This window comes from Neolamprologus multifasciatus, chromosome 12, assembly GCF_963576455.1.
Source record: "Neolamprologus multifasciatus chromosome 12, fNeoMul1.2, whole genome shotgun sequence".
NCBI lineage: Eukaryota > Metazoa > Chordata > Actinopteri > Cichliformes > Cichlidae > Neolamprologus > Neolamprologus multifasciatus.
Genome location: NC_140450.1, coordinates 18574511 through 18602304, shown reverse-complemented (window position 1 = coordinate 18602304; position 27794 = coordinate 18574511). Strand labels below are relative to the sequence as shown.

The following is a 27794-nucleotide window of genomic DNA, read 5'->3' as shown; positions in this document are numbered from 1 at the left end:
TCATGGATAATTAATAGTTCCAGTAATAATTGTTTTTGTAAATGAAAAACATCTTTTTTTCTGCCACTTCACTAATGAGACTTATATTTGCATTATTTTATCTTACTGGTTGGTTTAATTTGATTAAAAAACAAACAAAACATTTTATTATTATTCATATTGAAGTTATTCCATAAAGGCCGTGAAGCAGACGAGCAGAAGTCGAGAGTGGCGTGGAAACCGACAGAGTAGCCTACTTAGACTACTGATTTCCTTTACTGTTAAACACCGCTGAGGGAAACAGGGGGTTAAGTTTTTCTCTCTTCCGTTTATCCCTCATAATGGGATGTGCCACCGAGTCGCTGTGCTGGTTTGAGCCACAGCAGGTCAACATATTCAGCGCAAGAGGCGGCGCATCATGGGCCGAGCCTGTTCGCAATGAAATGAGTCGAGGACTGCGCGCTGCGGAGTGCGTTTCATTTCACTTTGCTCCGGCTGACCGCCTCGCACACTGATATGGCGACACGTGGATTTCTGTGGGCACGAGGACCCACCGGCCACAGTGTGGATTAACTGGTGGTCTCGCGCGGGACTTGGCAATGCGTTCGTTAAAGGAAACAAATTCCGCAGATATCCGGAAAACGCATCCATGCGCCACGGCCGCTCCGCATCCCGATGTGCTCGTGACGATACAAAGCCTGGCTTCAAGGAGCTTTCATGGCACGTCGGCGTGGGTGCGTTCACGCGGTTGTTTTGCTCTTCTTTGCGCGTGATGCTTCGGAGCGCGGCTGTGCAATGAGACTATCGGGAATTATCAAGTAGACTTAATTGATACATAATCCGACAATATGGCTGATCAGAGCAACATCCAGTCCGCCGCATCCAAGAGTATCCGGCCTTTTAAATCCAGCGAGGAATACCTGTATGCCATGAAGGAGGATCTGGCTGAATGGCTTAACACCCTGTATGATCTGGATATCACTGCGGACACCTTTATGGAAGGGCTGGCGACGGGCTGTGTCCTCTGTCGGCACGCCAACAACGTGAACCGCGCCGCGCACGAGTTTCAGCTGGAGTATCCCGAAGCTGCACAGGCAATGAAGCTGCCATCTAAAGATGTCGTCTTCCAGTTTCGCAATGTTGTCCCCGGCTCGTTTGTGGCGCGGGACAACGTGTCCAACTTCATCACCTGGTGCAGGCAGGAGCTCTGGATCAAAGACGTCCTTATGTTCGAGACCAACGACTTGGTGGAGAAATGCAACGAGAAGAATTTCGTTCTGTGTCTTCTTGAGGTGGCGCGACGTGGGTCCAAGTTCGGCATGCTGGCCCCCATGCTGATCCAGCTGGAGGAGGAGATCGAAGAGGAGATCCGGGACCAGGAGAGCCTGCGGATCGATGAAGGGGAGCCAGCTAAGCAGAGCTCGCCCAGCAGGTGTTTCAGCCGGAAGGAGAGCAGTAAGAGTGTGGAGGATGAAGAGGAGCCAGATCCAGAGCCCTTCATCTGGCAGCAGAAGAGAGTCTTGTGTGACATGCGAAATCTGGATGAACTGGTGAGTTTAACAAATGAAAAGATCCGCAAACCCAAAATGTCTCATAACTGCTTTATGAACTAGGAAGGTTAAGTGCAGCCTAATGATCCACGCTGTTCAGTCTTAAGTGTGGAAGTGGATTTGCAGGAAAGCTTTATTCCTATTATAAATGTATAATAGAGGTTTTCCATCACGTGGCCTCGGTCTACAGTAAATATCAACCGGTCTGTTTTGACTGGTGCTAAAACAGCGTCTAACAGCTCACAGAAGACCCATTTTCTCCCACAGTAAAACCACAAAAATGTGCCAAAAGTGAAATACTTGCTCTGAAAGTACCATGTCAGTGATATAAAGAACACAGGAGCCTGATAGATCACCTGTGGGGTGGGTGCGTGCAAACATCTGGGCTTGTTTTAAGACGTGCTGTTAAATTCCTTCAATTCTGGAGGGCCTGTGTGCCTTGCCCTCTCCTACAGGAAAGCGTTGAAAAGTCACAGGTCAAATTGGCTGAATTTTTCTGGAAATACCGGTCCTGCATCTCAAGAAATTCCCTGACACTTAGTATTACTTCTTTCTTTCATTTAGCTTGACATCAACACAATATCACAAGCTTCCTGATTATGTGGCATTTCTGTATCTGCTCAATCAAGATGCCGGGAATGTCCCTTTGGGCAGTTTTGCTTCTGCAACACTCCCTCTTCTCTGCAGCCAAACCATTAACTCTTGTCATTCATTGTGCTGAACTGGTTGACCTTTGACAGAGCATGCTGCACATGAACATGCGATGGAAGCAAAGATCTTGCCAGCGCAAAGCTAATGAGCACAGCCCAGCACAACGCACGCTTGTTAGGTTGTGAGTAGGGGGTGGCTGTAATATTGTCATGCTGATGTCTGTCTTTGACACCAAAAATGTGAGGGACACCAGAGAGGGAGGAGGGGAGACAGTCAGCAGCCACACTCATGCAGAGCCATTTCTAGTGTGTGACCTCCAAAGAACAAGAGAGCACGTGGAGGAAGATGTGCGCTGTCCTTATCCCTCGCTCATATGACTGAGGGTTATACAAGCGAGCTACATTTTTGGGAGGGAATCATCACAGGAAAGTTACAGATGCTCATCCCCATTTTTTCCGTTTTGCCGTGTTTTACACTGACAGCATCCCTCGGCTGTGATCGAGACACAGATTTGACTGTTTTTGACTGGTTTAGGGATGGAATTATCTGTTATCATCTGTGTGATGAATAAACTCTCCATCCTCTTAAAAAAATTGATCAGGGCACTTAGACCACAGGCTGCAACATTAAAATAGTACGCTACCATCAAGCATGTTGTATATTGTCTGCTGAGTTGTATTTAGTAACACATCCTGTCTAATTACATCAGCTTTTGGTGGCAGACTATGTGTAATATATATTTCCACTGAATACCTCTGTAATTCCTGCACTCTGACACAGGGTGTTTACCAGGAAATAAAAATAAAACCCACATTATCATCTACATAGTTTGATCAATATCTGCTACCCAGTTCTAGCTGCAAGGCTCAAGACATCTTCTCCCTCTATAAGCACAGTCACAAGTTTATCCACCAGGATACTTTTGTATTTACAAGAGATGAATCTAAATTCACATTGACTTAATTTTGTTTCTACATTAAAAATAAATAAATACATAATTTATCAACCTCTCCACAAACCACTTTCCTATGCATACCCAGTAGCATTATTGATAACATATCATCAATTAATTATCAGCCTCTTATATCATGAAAGATCCTGGTAATGTGAGCGTTCAGCTTCCATTTAGCTTCTATGTATTCTTATAGAAAATATTATTAATGTGAGGTAGTGGAAGGAGAAAATACCCATGCACAATCACCGATTAAAGTCAGGATATCATCCTTTCATGTTTACCCGTAATACTTTCAATTAAAAGCAGAAAATTGGAACTGAGCTTTATATCTATGAAGAAATGTTTATTGTAAGGCAGCTTCACACGAGACTGGGATACAGGATATTTATTTATTGTTAAATTATGAAAGAATAGATCACACTTCCATATAAAGTCTCCGAGCTAAGAAATAGAGAAATACCCTGCCACAGTACCACACAGTGTTGGTGTGGATGACTCTGTGTCTGTGATGGAGCACGTCTCTCGCCCAGTATCAGTTGGCTCAAATTATACGGTCCTGTGGGATAAGCAGTTAAGAAAAAGTATGCATGTATGGATCTTCTTCAACACATTGTTTAGTGGTTAGTCAATCAACTTAATCCTATTACTGAGACAAAGCAAGTGTGGTGGTAATAGGATTACATGTTGTTATTCTAATTAGTTAAAGTATACAGACAGGCCACGATAACTCAAACTACAGCTCCCTCTGTGGCTCTTCAGCAATCACAGAAGTGTCACAGAAGTTATAATTTGTCCCTGACTACTCGGCTTATGCAAGAATAAAGTGACTCAGTAAACAAATGACTCGCAGTGCAGACAGTTGATGTGTCACATCAACTACCTGCTCTATACAATAGGCGTAAGCTGTTGACATTCCTGATTTCAACACACCCTCTCCAACAGAGTCTGCCACTAATCTGTCAATGTTAAGGTTCCGGCTCATGCTCCAGTGCTCCACTTTGATGTTGGGGAAGTAACTGACTAAGACTTCTGAGTGCAATAAATGTTCCTCTTCTCAGTCCCAAAGATGTTCAGACAGCAGCTGGCTCACACAGATGAGCTGAATATACCCACACGTACTGTTTATCCTTTGTATTAGGGGCTTTTCTGTCCTATCATCATCATGCAGGGATTATGAAAAAGATTGATTGGCTGAGGCAAAAAAAAAACCCAAAACACACATTGTACCCTCACAGGTATCATTTAGTCTCTTTTCCAGGTCTCTATGCTTTTTTCTTATTTATTTTATTTAATGTTTTTATTAACCAGGTAGTCTCTTGAGATTAACATTTCCTTTTCAGGAGAGACCTGGTCAAGTAGGCACACCACCACAGCGTTACAACTTAAACATCAAAAATTACATAAAATAAGGTAAAACAAGTCAGAGTCAAAACAATACAAATTCAAGGTCCAGGTTCTGAGTAGCAGTTACACACTTCAGCTACAGAAGTCTTTATGAGAGCTCTGAATTCTTCCAGGGAGACGAAAGCATTCGGCTTTAATGCGCTCTGACCAAGATACAAAATAGCCAAGTAAAGCACCACAAATCATAGCAGCTGTTTGAAGATGTTGAGGGTTTACACAGATATAAAAGGAGGCTGTACATAAAAATATAACAGTGAAGTTGTCTCTTTAAAACTAGCGAAGGTCAAGAAACCAGATTATAAAGTACACAGCGACGACAAATTTGATATGACACATAAAAAACGCTGCAAGTCTAGACACACAAAATTGTCCAGATTTTAATAATAAAAACCCAATCTAACCTTCTACTTTTCACAAAGTGCCCAATATGCACTCTAAAGGAAAGTCTGTCATCCAACCAAATACCTAAATATTTATAGGATGACAGTCTTTCAGGAATCTCCTCCTAGGTGTTTTTCATACGCGAGTATTTGCACGTCTCAATAGTAAAATATGCTTGTTGTAGCTATACAAACTGCAATCTGTTTATTCCAAATCATTACAAATGATGGATGCTAACATGCATTGTTTACACTACCTAAGCAGTTGCACATTGATTGAGCTTAGAAACAAAAGATTTTTTTCCTTCACTCCACATCTTTGCTTCTTTTTGCTTACTCATATAAACTGGTTCATTTCTTTTCACACCCCGGGCTTCAACATTCAGTCTTCGTTCAGTTTTTACACTGAGCCCTCGCAACCCATCCCCCCACATCTGTCCCTACTGGAGATGATGAAGCAAAGAGTGGATCCGTATGTCTCATTGGGTGCATGGAAGGAGGAAATGAATAGCTACTGTTGGCAGTGAGGTAATCAAAGCCTGACATCTTGATCTTTGGATGGAAACATCAGCAGGGCAAAGGGGGAGGGTGATAACGTGTGTGTTATGACTACATGCATGGACACTCTGCTCCGTTAACCTTATGGTGTCATTCGTGCATTCGCGGTATACAAGGGGGGGGGGGGGGGGGGGGATGATAGAAAATGTGCCTAGAGTGACTTCACTGTACACTCCGTTAAACCTGACTAGAATGGATGTGGCTCTGGGAGGGAGAGCTACAGTAGAGAGGGTGAAATGGAAAAGTAGGTCATGCTTTGCATCGGGTCACACTCAGATGCTTTGCTGAGAGAGCAAAACACCCTTCACTCTTTCTCCTTTCTTTGCTATGAGCACTTTGCTTTTAAAGGCGGTGCGCTGTTATCGGAGGTTATTTTGCACAGTAATACTTGTCGCCATCTCGTTTTCCATCGCTATTTTCCAGACAGCCCGGTGCACATGGAACAGCTGAGTCCTTAGTTTTGCATAATGCCCACTTTATGTCTTTATTGTTGTACTTGATGCTATCAGCTGATCGTTTGCATGTTTATCGCTTAACTGGGTGTCCGTCTGATCTGCCTCTTTCTGTCTGTATGAACAGTGATTCGCCGGTTATTTTCTGCACCCGCCTGCAGCCTCTACAAGCTGGTCTCAGGTGGGGATTAAACATAAATTCCTCTAACCTTGCCTGCCACAAGGAGAGCGCTGAGTGTTGTTGATCCTCATCGAGACAAACCAGCAAACCAGCCCAACCTTGGTCGGATAATTCATTTTCATGCACTGAATGATGATATTGCTCTTTGACTGGAGCAGCTGAATAATGGCGTTATTGCTGTTAGATCACATGATGCCCATCAGACTCTTATATTGCTTCAGCCTAAGTGGGTGCTTGTCATGTGGCCCAAAAAAAGGGCATTGATTTACAGAGCACGATATCCTTAAAGCAGTAAATGATAGCTATCCTGTAGCAGGTATGATTACACTTTCACCTCTGGGCAAACATACAGTACAGTATAAAACAGCAAAAAACATCTACTGAGATCTTAGGAGCTCACCAATTAAAACATTATATGTTAAGCACATATTTCCGGTCTGTTTCCTACAGATTAACAAACAAATCCACCATGTTTATGAGGTGGAAATGCTTTTAACCAGGGCACTAAGCTAAGCCAACTAGCTGCTGCCTATAGTTTTACATGCTTACTTCCCCACTTTGTTCCAGAGTTGTTGTTTTAATGCTGCTTTTGACAGAATGCAGTACTGTATGAAACTTTAATGTTTTGCTACCAGGAAGCCAAACTTCTAACACTGACCTATAAATAGTTAAAACATAAAAACTTAAATGATGAACCAGTGTTGTGTCTACACATAACAGACAACTTAGCAAAGAACTAAGAACTTTGAAATGGTATCTTTAGACACGTTGATACTGGCACGCTAAAGTATGCCAATCTGATTTAAGTCTAGACTTTGACTACGATGCACCACCACACTGCCACGACCGTGTTTGACTGTTAGTATGAAGTTCTTTTTAATCAGATGCTGTGTTAGTTTTAAACCAAATTTAAGGAAACACAAACCTTCTAAAAAAAACTTTGGTCTTGTCAGTCTATAGAATATTTAATATTGGGGGATTACTTTTTCACACAGGGCCAGACAGGTTGTGATAACCTTTTCCCCTCAATAAATGAAATTGTTCTAAAAATATCATTTATCTTTGTCTGAAATGAAACACATAAATGTGACAAATACGCAAGGAAATAAGAAATCGTGGCACTGTGGGTCAGAGAAAAAAAACACTCCTAGTTGTAGGCGAGCTTATCAGCAATCAGACCTCCTCAGTGGTGCCGCACTTCCAGTCCCATCCCCTAGTTCCTCCCCGGATGCGAGTGTCCACTCTGCGGTACCGCCCTGCGTCATTATCAGTTATTTTCCACAAGGAAGATAAGTGATATACAACGCAAGACTGAGAAAAAAATAAACAAACACATCAGTAAACGAGTAAGTTAAAAACATAGTAAATACTAGACAATAAACAAAGAAATTAGTAGAAGAGCAAGACTGTTTTTGTGAGCCTGAGATGGAACAAAAATTACATGTAGATTTATGATATTTTCCAACATAATAGTGCTTCTAATGGTAACAGATATAACGGAGGAGCAGTAGAAAATACAAATGTTTCTGAGTGGGTTTAAAGGTTTTGCTAGAATGCGTTGCATTTATTTACCCTCACGGCAAAACGGTATTAAAGCCTGTGTGTGTATATGCACTTTTCCTCAACAGCACAGCAAACTGCTGCCTTCAGAATGACTGTAAATGTGTTTATTCCTTTTCTCCTCCCCATGTAAGGGCATTAGGTGACCTATCTGACCCCAGGGCACTCATCCAACTGTTTTTCCATTTCTTCTTTCTGCTGGTTAGGCTAGGCTCTTACTCCAGGAGACTAACTGTGTCTGAACACTCTTTTAGTTCATTCCCCTGGGCTACAGGTCCAACATAATTAGAAAACATAATTATCATTCATTTAGCCATTCATCACCTCCCTCCACCCCCGTGTTGTTTAACGAGATCGTTTGTGCGAAAGCTGTTCCCAGTTTATGAGAAAGCGTGGTTGTCCACGGAGAAGTCATTTATACAGGCTGTCGGGGCAGCGGTTTAATAGGTGGATAGGGTTTGAAGCGTTGATTTTTTCAGAGCTCTGGGAACGCTTGCTTATGGGTGGTGAAGCAATAACCCTTCAAGTTCCAAAAAATCTCTCTTACACAGCAGGAGCCTCTTGTGGCCTAGTTTTCTTGTCTCTTATCTGACGGCATGCTTGTTTCATCCCGGGAAGCTTCCAGGCTTCAGGGCATGCAGATAAGCTAAGAGAAGAGTCTTGTTCTGTCATTTGGAAACATCACCTCGGAGCCACATGCTCTTTTATTAACGCTTTTGTATCACCGAGGGCTCAAAAGTCGAAATCTAGAAACGCCCTGTAGAAAGAAATTCCTGGGAAGTGAGTTGTAATGTTCACTTTTTATTGTTGGAATTTAGCGATGAGTATCCGTCCCTTTGTACTCATAAAAGGGGCCCCTTACAAGAGTCCAGCACACCTATGTTTGGTGAAATGTGTGGCCATACGTGGGTGTTGACTCATGAAGGGAGCAGACCATTATTCAAATGGATCTGAGAGTACATCTGAATAAAACCCTGAGCCACAAAACCAGAAACCAGTTTGTGTGTTTACATAACAACCACTGACTTCAAACCATACAGCAACACAACTGGAAACCCTGGACATTCCTTTGTGATGATGACATTTTGTTCAGATGCAAAGTCAAGTCTCAGCGTTGCACGCTTGTCTTTATTTGAAATCAGCACAGAATATGCACAGAGAACAAAACCGAGACATCTTTAAGTCCTTCCCTCCCATTTCCTCTGTTCACCCTTTTCTATGAGTTGGCCTTGCAGTGTTTGCAGGTCAGGAAGGAAAGGACTGAGGACACTGTTGACTCATACTGCGCAGATAGGACAATATCTGTGCTGTGGGATTGTTAAAAAGAACACGTGATCTTAATGTTAAATTCCTCAGAGAAACAAAAACAGCTTTTCAGTTCAAAGGAAGTATCACAAAACTTTCTTGAAAATATTCTTTTTTGTCTTCTTGCAAAACCATCTCTGCATTCCTATCTTAAGATAGATGCAGGAGATTTCCAGTATTGGGGCATGCTGTGAATTGTTCCCTCATCTTCCTTTTTTTTCTCTCTCTTCCTTCTCAAACATCTGCAGCTCTCGCTGGAAGCGTCTCTCGTGAGACCGGCAGGCATCCATAATTTCTCCCCCAATTTTTCCCCAGTGTTCCAGCTCCACTTCCGCATGTTTCCCGCGTGACCCCATCTCTCGCCTCCCTATTCATCTCACCCCCACCCCCCATCATGTGCAGTGCATGCCTGTGTGCGTGTGTGTTTTAGTTTCAGTTTATCTGTCATTGTTGACACAGCGAAGACATGGGAAATGCAAGTATTTCACAGCAAAGAATCCACTGACTAAATACTTTAAATGCAAGGGCTGCTCTTTGAATGGGATACTTTTAAAAAACACTTCAAATGTACATCCTGCTCAGTGTTTCTAATGTGACACGTTAAGAGGAAAACCTAAAACCTAAAAGAAGGGAAACTGTATGGTCAGAAAGGGAAGGGTAATGCTATGTGTGCGTCTGTTGCCATAGCAGTCTTTCCATTAACACACAGACTAGGGTTTTTCCAGATAGGCCGAATCCACCTACTGACAGAATGAAAGAGTGGGTGACTGGGCGGACAAAAAGAGAAGCAGCAAGCAGCTGTAGAAATGTAAGCAAAACCAAAAAAAAAAGAAGATAAATATAGGTCTGGTCAGGCAGTGCACGGGCTAAAAATAGAGGCTGATCTACAACAAAGCAGACGAGAGAGGCAAGAAGAAGTAAAGGAGCCTCGATACAAACAGGTGAGAGGCAGAACAGAGGCGCAGGTGAGATGTGAGGCTTAGCTCTGAGGCCTCCCTCTTTAATTAGCACGGGATAGAAGAAGGGTGCTATTTCAAGAAAATAACAAGGTGACACCTTAATCTTCTGAATACACCATACCGGTTATGCGGTAGGTAGAGCGAGCACACACACACATGCACAAACAAGCAATATCCCTTGAGCCCTGCGGATAGCATGAAAGGTGCAGTAAACAGCTAAAGCGGAGAAGCTACAATCAGGTATTTGATCAGATTAATATCTACATGCACCCCTCCCCTTGTTTTTACACCTATGAAGCAGTTATTCATCCTTCATCCTGCTTCTGTGCTCTCCTCGGTCCACTTTGCAGCTTTACTTTCTCTCCCTGCTGCGCAACAAGTGCGCACACGCCTTTGTCTGACAGAGACGCCAAGAAAAACATCAAAGTTGTCCAATCCAGCAAGAGCGGCAGGCCTGCGCAACAAAGCGAGCGATCTCACTCCACCCTGCAGTTGTGTCTGACTCTACTTGCCTAATAAGCACCCGTAACCACAGCAAGGGCACCGGCTCTGACTCTCTCGATTCAAACCCCATCTGGCAGCACCGGCCTGCTGACATCATCGCCACTAGTCTGGTTTCCATGCTCTTTTCTTCCCTCTAGTTGATGATGTCACAGAGACAAACACGGTCATGGAAAAAGCCAAGAGAGCCAGAAAGGGAGAGTATTAATTTGCACATCCAGTGTGTATTTTGTGTTTGTGTTTTTCTTGGGTTTTTTGTGACAGTTAGCGGTGAACTTAATGACCAAATGTTCTGAAAAGACGAGGTAAGAAAAGGCTTTTATTGTGGTGAGACAGCGGGGCGTGGTGCTTGATCACCCAGTGGGGGGGGTTGGAGAGAATATTTTGGCAGGAAGATGACAACTCCAACACACTCGTATACTTAGGAAGACTGCTCATTTCTCATAACATAAAACAGAGGCTTTGTGCTTTTGACACATAACACTCACATTCAGCAGCGCGTTGGTCATTGTTGTAAGTTTGTGACTAATCATGATGTCATGTTGGTAAAAACAGGAAAGGATCAATATCAGCTTCCTCTTAGGTATCCAACATCATGTGTGGCTCATCTGAATGTTAAAAATGCTTTGTTTTTGCTGCTGTAGCTCACCTGGCCTGGGTTTGATCGTGCCCCCGCAGTCGCTCCCTGGTGTCCTGTTGAATAAAGATTAAAGTGCCCAAAGAATAAATAATCTAAAATCTAAAAAAAATCCTTTGTTTTTGTCCTTTACAGGTTCGGGAGATTTTGGGGCAGTGTTCCTGTCCAGCTCAGTTTCCTATGATCAAGGTGTCAGAGGGGAAGTACAAAGTGGGGGACTCCAGCGCACTGATCTTTATCAGAGTAAGTCATCGCCAAGATAAACCCTAGCATCGTCAGATATTTGTCACTGTGATACACATCTTTGTATGCTTTCATTTTACTCTGACAGATAAGGGGACAAACAATGTTGTGTAAGAATGCCCACATTACTAGTTTTGTCATGAGAATGTAAAAAATGTTGAGAGGGCACTTTTGAAAGTCAAAAACATCACAAGTACAAGTACTCAAACCTAATTTGACTACTTTGACTTACTACTCCTTTTACCTTTATGTTAATTTAATGTTTGTTAGACACAGTTTTCCATTTGAATGCAATTTTATTAAAAACACACTTAGGCAAACCAAAACGACTGTGATCAACCAAGTTTTACATAATTGTGCACAGATCCTGTCCTACAAAGGATTGCCCTCAACATTTCTGCTCTTCCCAGGAGCTTATCTCAGAATTCTGGGGTCTGTACATAAGCAGCCTCTGTGGGCCCCCTTCCTGTCCCCATCCATCCTTTCCTATCTCTTTGTTTTGACTTTTTTAAACACATAATTAAGCCGACAACTGTCCACAACAGTTTGGGTAGCCATTGATCCTTTAGTATATAACATTTAATAAAAAAAACGCTCGCCACCTGTCATTTCTTAGCATGCTGTATTCATCTTCTTGCTCACTATCTGATGCATAGATACAAGAATGGAGTTTATAGGACTGATATTAACTACTTAACCTGCTTACAGCACAGTCCTGTTTTCAACCTTAGAGATCAGACCAGATCACCACATCACACCAGAAAAACTGTAAATAGTATAATTACCTTAATAATCCTCAATTATTATTAAGGATTAATACCTTAATTATTATTATTATTAATAATGATGAAGATTTCAATGAGCGTCCAAACTTTATTTGTGCTCACATTCAGCAGCCAACTATAACACTATAATTACAGTAGCTTAGCTAAGTAGGCCTAACAGAAGTATGTAAGAATCCATTAGATTAAATTAGGTTTATGATATGTGCAGTGACATGAGATATAATAGCTGGAGATGCCATATATTGCAGTCTAATGGTCATTTGGACATGTAGGCCACTGGCTGATTTAGTAATGTTTGAAAACATTCAGAAAGGTGTACACAGGTATGTTGGTGTTTATTAAGAGCTAACAAAAGCTAAATAAATGCCTCCATCACCATACAAGTGATTTAATATCTGTCTCCTAATATTTCTGGAACCATCACTTTGTTGTCACGTTGTCAGATGTGAAAACTTCAGATATCAGTTTAAAAAATCAGATGACTGATTTAAGTTTTATTACCAAATTACTAAAAAAAACAAAAAAACAAAATAAAGCATGAGCAGTTATGCACCTGGATTAGGACGATTACTTTTAAGGTTTTCAGAGCCAGGTATGTGGCATGTGTAGTTCGACAAAAACCTGCATTGAAATTTCAGCATTTTGTTATAGAAATGGTCTGATTCGGGTTTGTGGTGTAAAGAATGAAAAACTCTGTGAAGGGAATAATATGCTGCAGTTAAATGGGTTAAGGATCGGAGTTTCTCCTGGGATGTTTGGATTTCTCTGTGAAACGAAATGTCAGCGCCTATATGTCTGTGCCCCTGCTGGTGGGAGGAGCTTATAACATAGGGGTAAGCTGCAGGTAAGAATAGTATATATTCGTATTTGTTTCAGCTGACAATACGACCACATACTATAGAGATGTGGGACAAATTAAAAGAAAAACCTGAACCTTGGACCTCTTACATTGGGAGATCTAATAGCTCTGTTTTGCTGGGGAGGGCAAGACAGCAACGTCATCAAAAGACATAACGAGGGCGCAAACTTTTGGAAGAATGGCGCTGCTCCTGTTTCTCCTGCGCTATAGATTTGGAGAAATAATGCAAGTGGTGCATTGAAGCTGTTCATGTAGCATGTGATGGTCCAACATCTTACTAAGTCACCTGTCGGCTTTTCCTTTATTTTGTCACATGTGCGTGTATATTTGGCACATAGCACAGCGGGCATACAGCAACTACATGGAGCCATATGGTAGCACCATATGGGATCATTTGTTGGTTCATGAAGAGCAAGATAATATCCCAGCAGAAATCCCTCAGCTGTTTGGCTGAATTAAACTGGAACAGTACTATGATTTCTCTCTCTCCTGAGTGAGTGTTTATGAACTGCCTTCATCTGGCCCACTCCCAGGATTGTACTTTTTCCATCCAGACACAAATAGAGGTTTAGGTCACTTCCTGAGTTTTCCTTATCTTGGCTGTAGCCTGTTTCTCTTGGACTGTTGGTCTCGTTTTCAGTTCAAAAGCTGCCACTGAACCCACACCAGGCCCCAGAGGACAGTGCAGGAAGGTCGTCTGATACCAAAGATTGATTTGGTGTCACTTACCTAACATGTACCACAGCCTGATAATGGACTCTTTGAACGGCTTTCCGGGTTTGCTGTAGGCGTGCCTGACTGCTCTAATGCTAGTATTTATTTATTTTACTTTTAGAACCACCACTTGGCCCACACTAGGAGATGTAATGTAAAATATATGATTACATTTTTGGTAAAATTATCTTTGTTTAAGAAATTGAGAAATTTTTTTATACATATTGAGTTATAGATAAAAAAAAAAACAGCTTTCAAATGTGTTGTGTGTAATGTGTTCTGAATTTAGAGACGGTAAGATTTGTAGTTGCTTTCCCACATACAGGTTAGGCCAGTTCTACACTAAAAGGAAAAATCAATGCAGATCCGGGACTGCAAAACTGAGCTGTTGTGTTTAAAAATGGGTTGACTCTTCAGTGTTTTACAAGGCTCTTCTCAGTGTTGTAATTGTGCTCTGTGGGCATTCTCCTTGGCCTAGAAAAAAAGCCAACACCATCAACTTATATAATGAAATGTGACACATGTTTGAAAAACAGATTGTGTGATGTACGTTAGTCATTGTGACAGCCAGGAGTAACGCACCGATCGCACACTCAGAAACACCCACATACAGCTACACCTCACTCATCCGGTTTACACATTCAACATTCAACAACATCCATAAAACGGCTCCAACTCTCAGTTTGACAGGACAGTTACGGAAAAGACAGACGGAGGGCAGTTTTATGGAAGACAAGACGGCACCAGTCCATTCCTGGAACAAGGGGGAATGAGGCGTGGTTGTACCATGGGGGTGTTTCTGGGTTTATTTACATGTCTGCAGCAATCAGAGCTCCCTGGCTGCTACAACAAGCAAGCTTCCATTTCCAGATATGTGGACACAGCATCAATAATCAATTTTCCAGCATTTTTGTTTGAAGATTTAAATTTTTATATAGCATTTTTCAAAAATATCATTTCCAACCTTTTCAATCCCTGCAGCTCTGGTAGATATGAAGGATAAATGGGTTCTTTAGTCTTTATGTGAAAACACAAAAAAACACTTTGTGATTACATTCAGCTAACCATAACATCAGATGTGGGTAGGACATTCTCCTTTCTACCATTTCTGCATAGCTGTTGGTCTAGTATTGAAACCATTCATCCACGTGTCACTGGGAAAAGGACCCAAGTCCAGGACATGGAAGCAAAAAGCATTTATTTACTGACAAAGAATCTGAAAATCTGTGAGGTCCAAAAAGGTAATCCAAAACAGGTGCACCAGAAGGAATGCTATGGAGAAGTCATGGAGTACATACAAATGCAGTGTTACAGATTAATCAGCCACGGTTTTACCCTCTGCTTCTGAATCTTCAACATTAACATTTTGTCATTAGTTGCGTGGGTCAGTTTACACATATATGCAATTAATTAGTGGTTATAAAGGAGGAAACTGCTATTAGAGGCTATTACTAATTCACTGTCAGATTATAAATGTGAGTTTAATGGCATTTTAACACAGGAATCTATAGACATTATTTGACTGGTGATAAGACACGGATGCAAAACAAGCAGACACAGGTGACAGTAATGAGATCGAGGCAAAAACATGAAGTGAGAGCTGAACGAGACAAATGAGAAAACTAACATTCGGATTAAAAAAAGGAAATAACCAAAAGATAGAAGTAACAATGAAATACGATGAGTAGCACTAAACATGATGGCAGACACATGCAGAAGGCTCGGGAAGAAACAAGTAAAAACGAAAGAATGGCAGTTTTATTTATATTGTGCATTTCATTACAAGCAAACTAAATATGCTTAACACAAAAGAGCCTGAGTGTAGGCCCGTGTAGTTAACAAGATTTTTAGTCTGGTTTTAACTGTATACACAGATGTAACTGATCTCAGGTCAGCAGTCAGCTTGTTCCGAAAACCATAACCACGGTAAACAGAAGCACCGTCGCTACACTTATGTTTAATTCTAGGAAGAGTTAAAAGATCTGCACCTGATCACCTGAGAGGTCTGACTGACTAATGAATGACAGGGAGCGTGACATGAGTACTTTCAGTAACTGCTGACGTTTATTATGTCTGAGTACGGTTTATCCTTTATGTTATTTAAAAATAATTCAAATATTTATCTGTGCTTTTATCTAATAATATCATCGGTGCACTTTTTTGATTTCTGCCTTCTGCTCATCCGTTATTTAAGTCGCTTTTTTAAAAAAATGTTGTCAGATCGCTAAAATTTTAATTTTCAAATGTAATTTGAGGGTTTTTTCAGATTAGTTGAGCTAATCTGTAATAGCACCCGATGTCTACTGCATGAGTATTCCCTGGGGTATCCCTGGGTTAACTCATTGATGTAGTCTAACCTTTTTATTCAACTCTTTCAAAAAACTTATAGTGGGATATAAAATTTAATCACCATGTTTAAGTTATTAAATTTGTGCTTCTGAAAACCTTTATTGATTTTAGCTTGTTTGAAATAATTAATAATTCATGGGATGAAAACTGAAATTTTATCCTCAAGATCAGGGATGTCAAACTTAAGGCCTGGGGGCCAGAATCAACCCGGTAAAGACTCCAATCTGGCTCCCTGGGTGGCTTTGTAAAACGCAAAGCAGGACAAAGATTTTGGACTTTTAACTGTATTCGCTACACCAAAGTAATTCATTTCATTTGACCAGTTTCATTTCTGTAGACTGACAGAAAGGGGAGATCAAAGTGGAGTGTAGTAAATGTAGCAAATTCGATGTGAAATGAGTTTGACATCCTTGCTCGACATGCTTTTATTAGCCACTGAGAACAGTTAAAAAAAGTCACTGTTGTCTCAAAATATTTGACCTCCCCCTCCTCAAAATAGATAAAAATACACACAGTAACCTTCCCATTGCATCTTAATTCGAATGGAGTCCCTGAGATGGTGTGTGACGTGTTTTATAAGCAGTTTAATCAGCATAAGCATGTGTTCGCCTGTTGCAGCAGCCATTTAAAGTAACATTTAAATTTGAGAATGGGCTTTGTGTGTTCATGAGTGTGCTTTGAGCCTTTTACTTGTCAGATTGGCTGTGTGCATGCTGCTCCGCCTTCCCCCTGATGCCTATCTGGGGATGACAGAGATTACACATATGCTCAAGCAGCTACAAGTGCACCCAACACGCTTCCCTTGTTCTTCTGATGGGAGGAAACGGGCAGTCGCCTTGAAAGCCAACAAACCCCTATTCAGCTGGCGAGGCTGTAAGAAGAATCTCGGGCTGAAAACAGGGAATGAAGTCCTAAAAGCGAGTGAGCAAGCCAGCCGTATCAACACGGGGGGCTCAATAAAGCATCTTTGTCCTTGAGGGAGGTTGCTCCCTAGTGGGAGGCGGTACATTCACAACAGATGAAATGAAGCATGAGCTCAATTTTTTAAGTCACCAGCATGATTTAAGAAGACGCTGGTTTATCACGCCCCCGCAATGATGACAAGAAGTCTCTGTTCACTGTTGCCATAGAAACAGGGATTGGGTCTCCGTACTGGTGATACCCCTCCGTTGGTTGGGAAATCTGGCAGCTGAGCGCTCTTTTAAAGTGGAACATGGTCCCTAAACATCTATTCAGCCTCAGTTGACTCCTCAGCAGTTGTGCGGCATTCCTTTTTAAAGGGGAAATGCGTAATAACCTTACTGAATACGGAAACAAGACAAAGAGAAGTGAAATGAAAAGAACTATGTGATGCTGTAATTTGTGCTTGTTACCAGTGTGTAAAATGTATAATCTCTGTAATCATGTTTCAGCATCTCACATGATAAAATGGGGATTATCCTAAACACACAGTACCTTTCTCTTGTTAGGAGACGACAGTGAAGTTGCTTTGTGCAGAGCCTGTAAATTAATACAGCACAAATAGCATTTTTAGGCCCTTAGTAATTTTCTTTGTAGTCATTATACTGCAGTACAAATTGAAATTTATCGTATGAGGCTTTTAATATCTGGTGCCATCATGAGAGCTAGTGCAGTTTTCAAAGTAAAATCAGCAAGATGCTTTTATTGGGATGTTTTTTTTATAAAAGACAGAAAGTTTCTCATCTCCGAATAGGAGGTAATGTACAGTAAAGAAAATTATTACTTCAATTTATTGCTGCTAAAGGTCGCTCTACAAGCTGTTGAACCATGGGAAGTAGTTAGTTTTACACAGGATTGCATGGAGTCCCATAAAAACTTTGTTCACATGTCTGTATCAGTTTAACAAACAAGAATGTATTATGCTTAAGAAAATGACACCCAGTTTTAAAAGTTGGTAAAAAAAAAAAAAAAAGTTTTTAAAATTAATTAAATTAATTAATTGTTCAAAAAAATGTATATAAATAAAGGAACAAGAAAGAGAAAAAGGGAAAGAATATACAGCAGAGATATTATTGTAAATTAAAACCAAGTCAAAATATTCTTCTGCAGAATTTCCAAGAACAGTCTGTCCCTCGCTTTTTTCAACCTTCTACCTTTTTGATCTTTTTTATTGCAACTGTTAATACTGCAGTGATGAATATGATGATATATTAAGAACATTGCGCAACCCTGCTTTTCACTGCTGGCTCGCGATGGCCTCGCAGCATCACAGAAAGCATAAACCTGTTACTGACATAAGGCCAAAGCATTGGAGAATAAGCAGTTTATGCTTCCACGTCTGATAGAGATAAGCAGATCAGCTGTTTTTACGGATTTGATGTAGTAGCGGAGCAAGGCCAATGAAATGACTTGTAGTGGATTGGCGGGGATTGTGCTGGGGAGAAGGTGGCGTCAGACTTTGTCGCACATGTCTGTGCCCTCTCTCTGACCAGGGACACGGAGATGTGATGCTGTGCAACGTGTGATTTGGTGGAAATAAACTCTGTGCCGGCTTGCACAGATTCGCCATTATGACTTTGCCCTCTGTGGCCTCAAAGACAGGGTTACAGCCTTCAAAACATGTGGCTGGCAGACTGTGTTACACAACACAAGGTAGGGGGATGCATCCACGGGGCTGTCACATCAAGCAAGCAGTGTTGCTTCGGTGAAGGCAGCTTCTGCCTGGAGGGAGTGAGACTCTTTGGTCTGATCCTATGGAAGTGTGCACCTCATAGAGGAGAGGAAGGGACATATCCACCAACCCCCTCTGTGTTATGGCTCCTGCCCCCTCTTCTCATTGCCCCTCTCCCTGATAACTGAAGTCTCAGCAGAGGGGGACAGCAGGGGTGAGTTATTTCCATGCAAATTCACCCTGCTACCCCCTGAAAACACGGGGAAGACAGCTGAGAGGCATGAGCGAGAAGCGGCCAAAGCACACTTCGAGCTCTTTGTTATGCTACCGTACTCTGTTTAATTGTGGGTTGGCATAGTAATGAATACCCCTCATAATGGCAGCAGCTGGGGGTGATGCTGGAGAAAGAGGAGTTGTGGGGAAAGGAGAGATGGGGACACATGCAGGGGCACATTTAGAGGTTATGTAATACTAAGGGCCAGCCAGGCAGCCTTCAGCAAGCTGCCCTGTTTGTGGAATATGTTTACTCGTGTGTGTGTTGGCGCAGTTTACTCAAAGGTTTAGCAATTTTTTGTATGAATATGCATGTCCATTTTTTTTCTCTATTGAAGTCTCTTTTTTTTCTTCTATTTTTCCGCTACAGGTCCTTCGTACCCATGTGATGGTGCGTGTCGGAGGGGGCTGGGACACATTAGAGCACTATTTGGACAAGCATGACCCGTGCCGTTGTGCTGCTTTTGGTGAGGTCATTTCCTATTCTCCACTAGCCCCTTAGAAAACAGATTTATTGTCATGGCTCGGGTTACATAAATCATGATACATTACAGATTATGATTCACATCTGATTTGCTGTGTTCCGACTACGGCAGACATTGTGGATCATTTGTCATTCAAGCCCTGCGGACATAAAACCATGATATGAGAAATTCTAAATTTCGTCTTTGCTTCTATCAGATTTTTACTGTTTGACTTATTTTTTGAATAGTTATGTCACCCATCAACAGTCCGTCTGTGTCATACCAAACCTCGAGGCTCTGACTTTTTAATAACTCTTCTGCTACATGATCCAACAACACATCTGTACAGCAACTTTGAACTTTTTTGCTACTTTAATTAGGACACGTTCGTGCCTAAAACTCTGAGAGAGTATACATCCTGATCTAAAGTAAGAGGCCATGCTGAAGATAATAGAGTTATAAGTTGTTCTAAGTGTTTTACATGACAAATCATTGTCTGATTGGCTAGTTCGACTAGTGAGTCCATCTTTGTGGGCAGCAGCTGCTGTAATTTATCTGCTAATAAAGAGCTAGATGCCACAGTTATTAGCTGTAGTGTATTTCTTGACCACTTGATGTCTTTTATCCTTGTACAGGCTGTCTGCCAATGTTGGTTAGAAGTCTTTCCAAACCACTTGTTGACAATCTGTCTCCACAGCCCACCGCTACCATCAGGCTAAAGCTAGTGGCCAAGGTCAGGGAGCCCAGAGCAAGTCCTCGAGCGCCCACTCCTCCCGCTCCACCAGCCCGGGTCCACACTGGCGAAATGATGGCATCGCACCCTATAAACCTTCTGACAGGCGGTCCCTGGAGCCCCACTCTGCTCAGTGTGCCTCGTCATCTTCCTCTGCACGACCAGGCCGACCTCAGAACTCTTTAGAGCTCGACTCTGGCGCAGCACGTAGTCTTCTCCCAAAGCCGCCAAGAGATCGCTCAGAGCCCCGCCACTTTAATCCTCTCAGGTGAGTGTGTGTGTGTCTACCCAAGTGTGCAGGCAAGTGTGTGGGTAAGTGTGATACAATGATAAGAAATGAATCTGCTATGGGTAGCCTGGGAGAAATACTCATTTTTGTGACCTGTGATTTTGTGTCTGTTGACAGGCACACACACACACAGACACACACACATGCACACACAAAGAGTGGCATACACACAACAAATACACCAGAAAGCCCCAGATTAGAGCAGAGCAGATTTCTCTAATCTCAGGTGACATTGCCCTGATAAATCTGTAACACACAGCCACCCTGCAGCACCTCCTTGTGGCTGCGAGGTAGAGATTATAATGTTTAATCAGCTCTCTTAAGGACTTGTCAATTCCCTTTCATTTTACAAATTAGATGTCTAATCATCTTTAATGGCTTAGATTCTGAGGGAACTGTTGCTTTAGCCTTTTTTCTCTTTTTTTTTTTTTACATATAAAGGCAAACAGATGATCCATAAAGTCAGTGTCAAATATAACCACAAATCTGGTTTTCATGCTTCTGAAGTGCCCTATCAGAGAAAGGGTGGTAATACTGAGATCTTTATGCATGGCGTTTATTATATGGATATAGAGACAATAGATAAAATAAAGTCTTCTAAGTCTTCTAAGTCTAAAATCCATGAAGCTGGAAAAATGTTCCACATACCTTTGAATATGTCAGAGTGTGTGGGTGCCTTTGTTTAACATAATTACGATCTGGATGGTGGTTTACTTTGGCTCTAAGCCAATATCCAGCTCATTTCTGTTATGAGCGATAGCTCAGACCAGACGTCAAGGCAGCAGCTCATTTCAAATAACTGTGTGTGTGGAGAGTCCACTTTCAAAGATAAAGACTAATCTGACAACTATCCCTAGACAACTGGTCAGCTAAGTGGAGAAGTAGGTCAACAGGTGGGCTCCATGCAGGATAACCACAAAAGTCAAGCATGACGCCCATATAGTCTCTCTAAATCAGTAATTAAAAGTCATAACAAAGGAACACAGTGGGCTGTTGTGCTGAAATGGTCTTATAGGCTTTTTAAGTTGTAATAAATAATGTGTCTGCTTTCTTCTCATGCTGCTTTTATTTTTTAAGTGAAAATTCAAGTTATGCTCAGTAAAACACGCAAATACTCTTTATTAATATTATTTAAGAAACAGACTGAGTGCTGTATAGAAAATGTAAGAATGCCTGAAATCTTCCATCAAACAAATATGAGAGCCTTTGCTAGGTCTTTAAATAACCAGCAGTATGCACTCTGTTGATCAATACTCATGGGATCTATTTATGTTTCTCCTTCCCGTAATGTGAACTTTGAGCTGATTAAACAGTTAAACCCGATGGTCCTGCTGGTGCGTGACAGTGGAGTGTGTTCTGGTCAGGAAAGCGCAGTGGTGTGTGTTGGGCTAGAAAAACTATGAGACCTCTAATCCTGCCCCCACTTGTTCTCATCTTTGCTGTAATCCCTCTGGCTGTCACTGCCCACTGTTCCAAGAAACACATGAGCCTGAGGTCGGACACGCTGTCTGTGTGCACCAGCAGCAGGTTGGAAATACTCAAAAATCCCTGCATATTACACATTATAGGTCACATGCTGGTACAAAGGAATATGGCGACTCCGAAAATCTGGGGGTGTCTTCGGGGCTGTATACTACCACAGGCGTGTAGTCTGTACCGCCTGTGGATATGAACACAAACTCAATAAGAAAAGATTACTTTTATAGATGTGGTAGGTATTATAAATATAAATGAATCTGTTTCTTGCTTATGTTCCAGGAATAAGGAGACGATTACACCACTAACAAGACGTCTGTCTGGTGACAGTGACTCCTCTACGGCCTCCTCTAAGGGAGGAGGAGGAGGCGGGGGGCGCCAGTCTCTTGGGGGTGCTTCACGGCGCTCGGGTGAAGAAGTAGTACTGCTTGTCAATCGTAAAGAGGGGAAACATATGATTGAGAGGCCTGTAGCCGGAAGTCAGAGCCCATCCCTGCGTCCCTCACTCCCTCGTGCACGCAGCCAGTCACGTGAACGCTCTGCACTCACACCGATACTCAAACCCAACCCACCTCAAGATTCCTCTGAAGGAGTACGGATGCCTCGAACAGAAAGGGGCCGCTCTCTTGGAAACGAGGGCCCAAGGAGGCTTCTTGGTCCACGGTCCCACAGCCAGAGTAAGTTGACCAGCCGTACTCGGTCCAGTGATGCCAGCCCAGGACCCGCTCTCTCCTACAGAGATCCTCAGCCTCCACCTTCAGAGAGACGAGAAGATCTTCGGGCCAAACAACTGCCACCATCCTCTCCGAGAATGGCTGCTGGGTTTTCCAAAAGGCAATCGTCCTCATGCTCTAACTCACCTATTAAAGGGGTCCAGAGTAACAATAGCAGTAGTCCCAGCAAGAAGACCATAACTACTCCTAGGCCTCCTGCCCCTCGCTCACCCTCCGTAGGAAAAGGCAGATTGTTACCACCTGTGACATCAGGGGGGCGACGTTCACCACACTCATCTCCTCGCAACTCTCATCATCATGCCGCCCGCTCCTCTCGGACCTCACAGGGCTCCCGCTCTGCTGGGAGAGGCCACTATAAGAACGCATCCGGTCTGGAATGCCAGGAACCCGAGGAGGAAGGGCTGGGCTTTGGCTTCCCGTTGCTGCCAGTGCTAGACCCCCAGAGGGAGCATGATCTTTATCGCAGCTTTGAGGCCGAGTATCTTGCCAATACACAGCAGGCTAGAGCAGTGTCTAATAAAGCTCCTGGTGGAATCACCTTGCAGCGAGCTGGGATGCATCCGGCAGCAGTACTCACTGATCTTAATGTCAATGACTCTGCCTATTCCTCTTCCAACTCATCCACCTCCTCCTTGAATGTGGGGGCCAAGATGGGAACTCTTCCTGACCTCAGGGAATCCAAGAGAACTAACCCTCGTCACTTCCCACTGGAGGACCCCTTAAATTTACTTTCTGGACACAATTTTGGGGGACCACACAACTTTAGTCAAGGAGAGCCTGAACACTGGGGGGAGTGTGGAGGGGGTCACAAGAAGCTCCCTGCTATCTCCAGCTCCATGGAAGAGAGAGAAATCACTTCTTCCTTGCCTGGACTTCAAGACACAGAGTCAGATAGTTTGATGAATGATATTTCCTCGCAACCTGCTTTTCAATGTGGGAATATGAATGGAGAACATGGATGTTCTCCTCCTGAAGGGGGGATGATAGATCAACAGGGTCCTCTTGGCTGGAGCACACAGCCTGAAGGAGATGTTCCACTGGAAAATCACCAGCCAGACTTACCTTATGACATGGAAAATGGTGACGGGAGTGTTGACCTCCCAGCCTCTGAGGATTGTCCATCATCTCTTCCCCTTCCCCTCTCTGAGGACTGCTCCTTCCAGGATTCCTCAAGTGAAAACTCTTCCATGTGCTTCAGCTTGAGCGAATCCCGCTCCGAGTCACCTCCACCAAATTTGCCCTTGACTAACGGGGACGCTGATGGAGAAATGCTGGAGGCTAAGAAAGGGCCAAAGAGAGCAAACAGGCTTGACCCACTCCCTAAGCACAAACTGGGGACCCGATTCAGGCCCCGCACTGACAACAGGCCCGAAAACGGCCCCTCGCGCATACCCACCCCCGTCAGCTACAGAGACCTGCAGACGAACAACACTCTTTCCCCCTGCCACACCCCACCGCTGTCTCCTCAGAGCTCCCATCCTACCAGTCGCCAAGCCACATGCAAGGGCCTGCACCAGGCCTTCGCTGATATGATCCATCCTCATCCTCGTTCCTCAGCCATGAGCAACAAAGACTGCGCCTACCCTACACAGTCAGGCAGCGTGGACACTGAAGCTTGGATGTAGCACAAAACGAAACTGTGGGTAGTACACGGGAGGGGGGTTGTTGTCATGAACTTTAACTACTGTGTTTAAAAAAGAGAAAAACAAAAAACCCAACAAGATAAAAATGGGCTACGGACAGACTGTTTTTACTGCATGTCAAACGCTCCTTTTTTCTCCATTTAGGTTCTCCCCTGAATAACTGCAGGGCTTCACATTGCTTTTTTGCACTCGAGCCAAATTATTTATTACCAAAGGAATGGTCTTTAAGTTACTGTAATTTTTAATTTTAATGTGTGCATGGGGATGCTTTTGCCAATCTTTCTTTTTTTTTATAAGTCACTAGTGAAATTCTCACGGTTGATACACAGAAATAGAAACCGAGAGCATATGTGCTGCCATGTGCCTCACTAAGGGGGCATGGTAAAGTGCCAGGGGTTGATGTAAACACTAGTCCTTGAGTCATGCAGACTGGCTCCCTCTTGTGGTTTGCCATAGCACTTCTGCTTGCCTTATAGTGAAAATACTGGCATGATGACTGTGATGTTTTCAGTCTGTCCACATTCATATATGACTCACTATACTCACATTACAATAATCAGTAACATAGACTAAGGTACACTCATCTCTGGCTCTATGAACATTATGCGCGCTACCAGTTTCTGTACAGTTGTTTCATGTTATTATTTAACAATGTCAGCTTTTCATGATAATAAGCTGTTCTAGACGAGATAGATGCTTTTTGTTTGAATGCTTAATGTCTTACCGGTTTTTAAGATTATGTTTGATGCAGTAAAATTTTAAAAAGTTTAATTTAAATGCATTGAGTGTACAACAAAAATATGAGGAGCATGGGGGAAGGTTATATTACTTTATATAGTTGTCACTGACATTTGAAATGTTGAGTTCCTCCTCTGACCAAACTGTACTCTGGAATTAAATGCTAAGGAGAATGAATGTGTAAATACATGCTGAGAGTGGGTATTTTGTAAAGACAAGGCTTGGAATATACAGTCTAATGTACATATTCACTGTATTCAGTGCTGTGCAGCCTTAGCTATGCAATACTGGTGTTGAAAATGCCTTGAAAATTCCCTTTGCCTTAAACAATTTTTCACAGGTTAATTTTTTTTTGAATGTTTTTAGCTAAACATCACTAAGATCTGTTAGGTAACACTACATTGCCATCTTTAACTGTTTATAATAATTGGACAGTTTGGGTGTGAATGTGAAGGGGAAAAAAAGCATTACCAGCCAGTTTCATTTATAAGTTATACCTGAGGTGGATGTGCAAATAATGAAAACCATATATATGATGTATTTCCTCTGAATACCCTTGGATGTTTATCGCCTATTTAACAGAGGGATTTCAATAATATGGCACAATTTATGGTGACATCTAGTGGCAAAAAGAAGAGAGAAATGTTTTATTCAGTGGTAGAAAATGTTGTCTTGATATGATACTGAAATGTCCTGGTGCTGATTAGAGCCAATAATGGTCTGGTATGACATGGTAAGGTTTGATAGATGAAGACTGACTGGCTTTAACTCGAGTGTCTGCATGTGTGCGGGGGTGCATGAATAATGGATACTGTAACTGGAAACTGAGCCTACTTTGTGAAGCTCTCACACAATTGTCATCAATATGACAAGCCAGACTCCAGCTACAGAGCCTGCATTACTAGCTTTTTTGGTATTTTGCATGTGTTGAAGGGTGTAAAGTTGGAAAGCGGTTGTACTGTTTAGCGGGCTGCAGAAACCATAGAATCTCAAGAGCTTCTGATTTTGAGTGAAGGAAAAACTGATATTAATATTTGATGACTGTTTTCCACACAATGTGGAGGCAAAGAAAAGAAAATGTTGATAAAATTGTTTTTGCTGGACACTAACAGAGCATGGCCCGGGAATGGAGAGTGTGTATATCTTTATGTACATACTGTATGGGAATATGTACAGATTTGAAGTAAAGAGGGAAGTAGTGCTGGTCTAATTTATTTATTTATGAAATCAGCTTTCATGGGCTCATATGACATCTGTTTCTCAAGTTCGAGACAACAGACAGAATCAGTGGAAATGTTGTCAGTTAAAAATGAGAGTGATTTGAAGGCAAAGTGAACTTATTTATATGGTGTCCCATCTCTTAAACATACAGTAATTTTATCATGTGCTGACTCCCCACTGCTACAAATGATTCATGATGTATCAGTATTGTTAGAGCGACATTGATTGCAATATGTAGCCGGCGGGCAGTTTAGCGTGTATAAACACATTACACATGTATTCTTAATTCTTTTTATTTTACATTTGTTTTGGCTTGTTCGAACACCTATTTGGTGCTTTAAATGTACAGGCTAACTGAGCCATGATTTCTATGATCTTAAAACGATTGATTGTCCTAATCCGCTCTTTCTGCCTACAGAGGATTTTATGAAATGCTCATAAACATTCGGATTTTGCCCCAATCAGCAAAATCCTAATGTTTGTGATCAGATGCCATTTTCATTAAAACTTTGGTTAAATGTACAGATTGCTTGACATTGTGGAATTTGTGTGTATGAAATAGCAATACTACAATGTTTCACGTTTTTTTTCTGAATTTGAAAATGCTGTCAAGTTGTTCTTGTAATAAATCTTTTGCTCTGAAGTTTATGATGATGCTCTGGCCATTTTTTCATGTGTAGCTTTTGGCACAGCAGTGACAGGATTTTCTGTGCCACAGTGCATGTCAGAGAAAAGCAAAGAAGTGCTTCTGTTATTCTTCATGCACAGTGTTACTCACTATATTTTTGTACATAATAAATAATTTGTTGCATAAGTAAGACACGACTAAATATGGCAATGCGTCCTGCAGATTTTGCTTTGTGACGTTCAAAATGGAGTTAAAATGCTGTAGTTGTTTCTCCTCACAATGTGCTTGAAATGTTCAATTTTTATTACTATTTATTTGTATAAAAGAATTCAGCTAATCCCTACATAGTCTTATATAATTATAGATTCAAAAATATTGTAAACTGTTGACGTTTTTGTATTAAAACTTTGTTATAGCAAACCTTCCAGTGTTTAGTCAGTCTGGAAACTAGAGCCCTAGGAGCTAGAGCCCAGCCCAGCTGTCATAGGGCAAGAGGCACAGATAACCATTCACACCAAGAATTTAAAATCACCAGTTAACTTGACATGTCTTTAGAGTATGGTACCCAGGGAGAGAATGTAGACCATTCAGAGATGACTGGACAGCAGGACCTTTTTGCTGTCATGCAACAGTGGACCAAAGTGCTATCTTTTTGTAGAAATTAGTATTTCTCATTTAACGCCTCATTTATGCACATAAACACTTGCTATCTCAACACAGTATAAACTGATACACGAAACACTGGCATAATATTATCAGTTGAAAGGTTTAGGCCATAGATTTTATTTATTGTATTTAGGTAGTGTTTTTTTCTCAACTTCCCAATAAACTGAAAACTGGGTCTCACCTTATTTACACATCCTTTGCTCTTACGATAACTGTCTGAATTATTTATTTAATGAAAGTGAATATTTAGTTACCTACTCTGTATGTAGATTTAA

General features: G+C 42.0%; 1 protein-coding gene across 1 annotated transcript; it reads left to right on the top strand.

The window, feature by feature from the left end:
- Window positions 1-200: 200 nt before the first annotated feature.
- Window positions 201-26868, top strand: gas2l1 (growth arrest-specific 2 like 1). The gene is made up of 5 exons (XM_085181616.1): window positions 201-1529; window positions 11208-11315; window positions 19298-19394; window positions 20089-20392; window positions 22172-26868. The coding sequence occupies exons 1-5, from the start codon at window positions 828-830 to the stop codon at window positions 24246-24248; spliced, it is 3288 nt and encodes a 1095-aa protein (XP_085037742.1). The 5' UTR covers window positions 201-827; the 3' UTR covers window positions 24249-26868.
- The last annotated feature ends 926 nt before the right edge of the window (window positions 26869-27794 follow it).

Bases quoted from the DNA above. Each gene is read 5' to 3' on its own strand.
- gas2l1 (XM_085181616.1), top strand. From the start codon at position 828: ATGGCTGATCAGAGCAACATCCAGTCCGCCGCATCCAAGAGTATCCGG. The intron at 11,316-19,297 runs GTAAGTCATCGC...TTTCCGCTACAG, and splicing joins GCGCACTGATCTTTATCAGA to GTCCTTCGTACCCATGTGAT. The intron at 19,395-20,088 runs GTGAGGTCATTT...CTGTCTCCACAG, and splicing joins GTGCCGTTGTGCTGCTTTTG to CCCACCGCTACCATCAGGCT.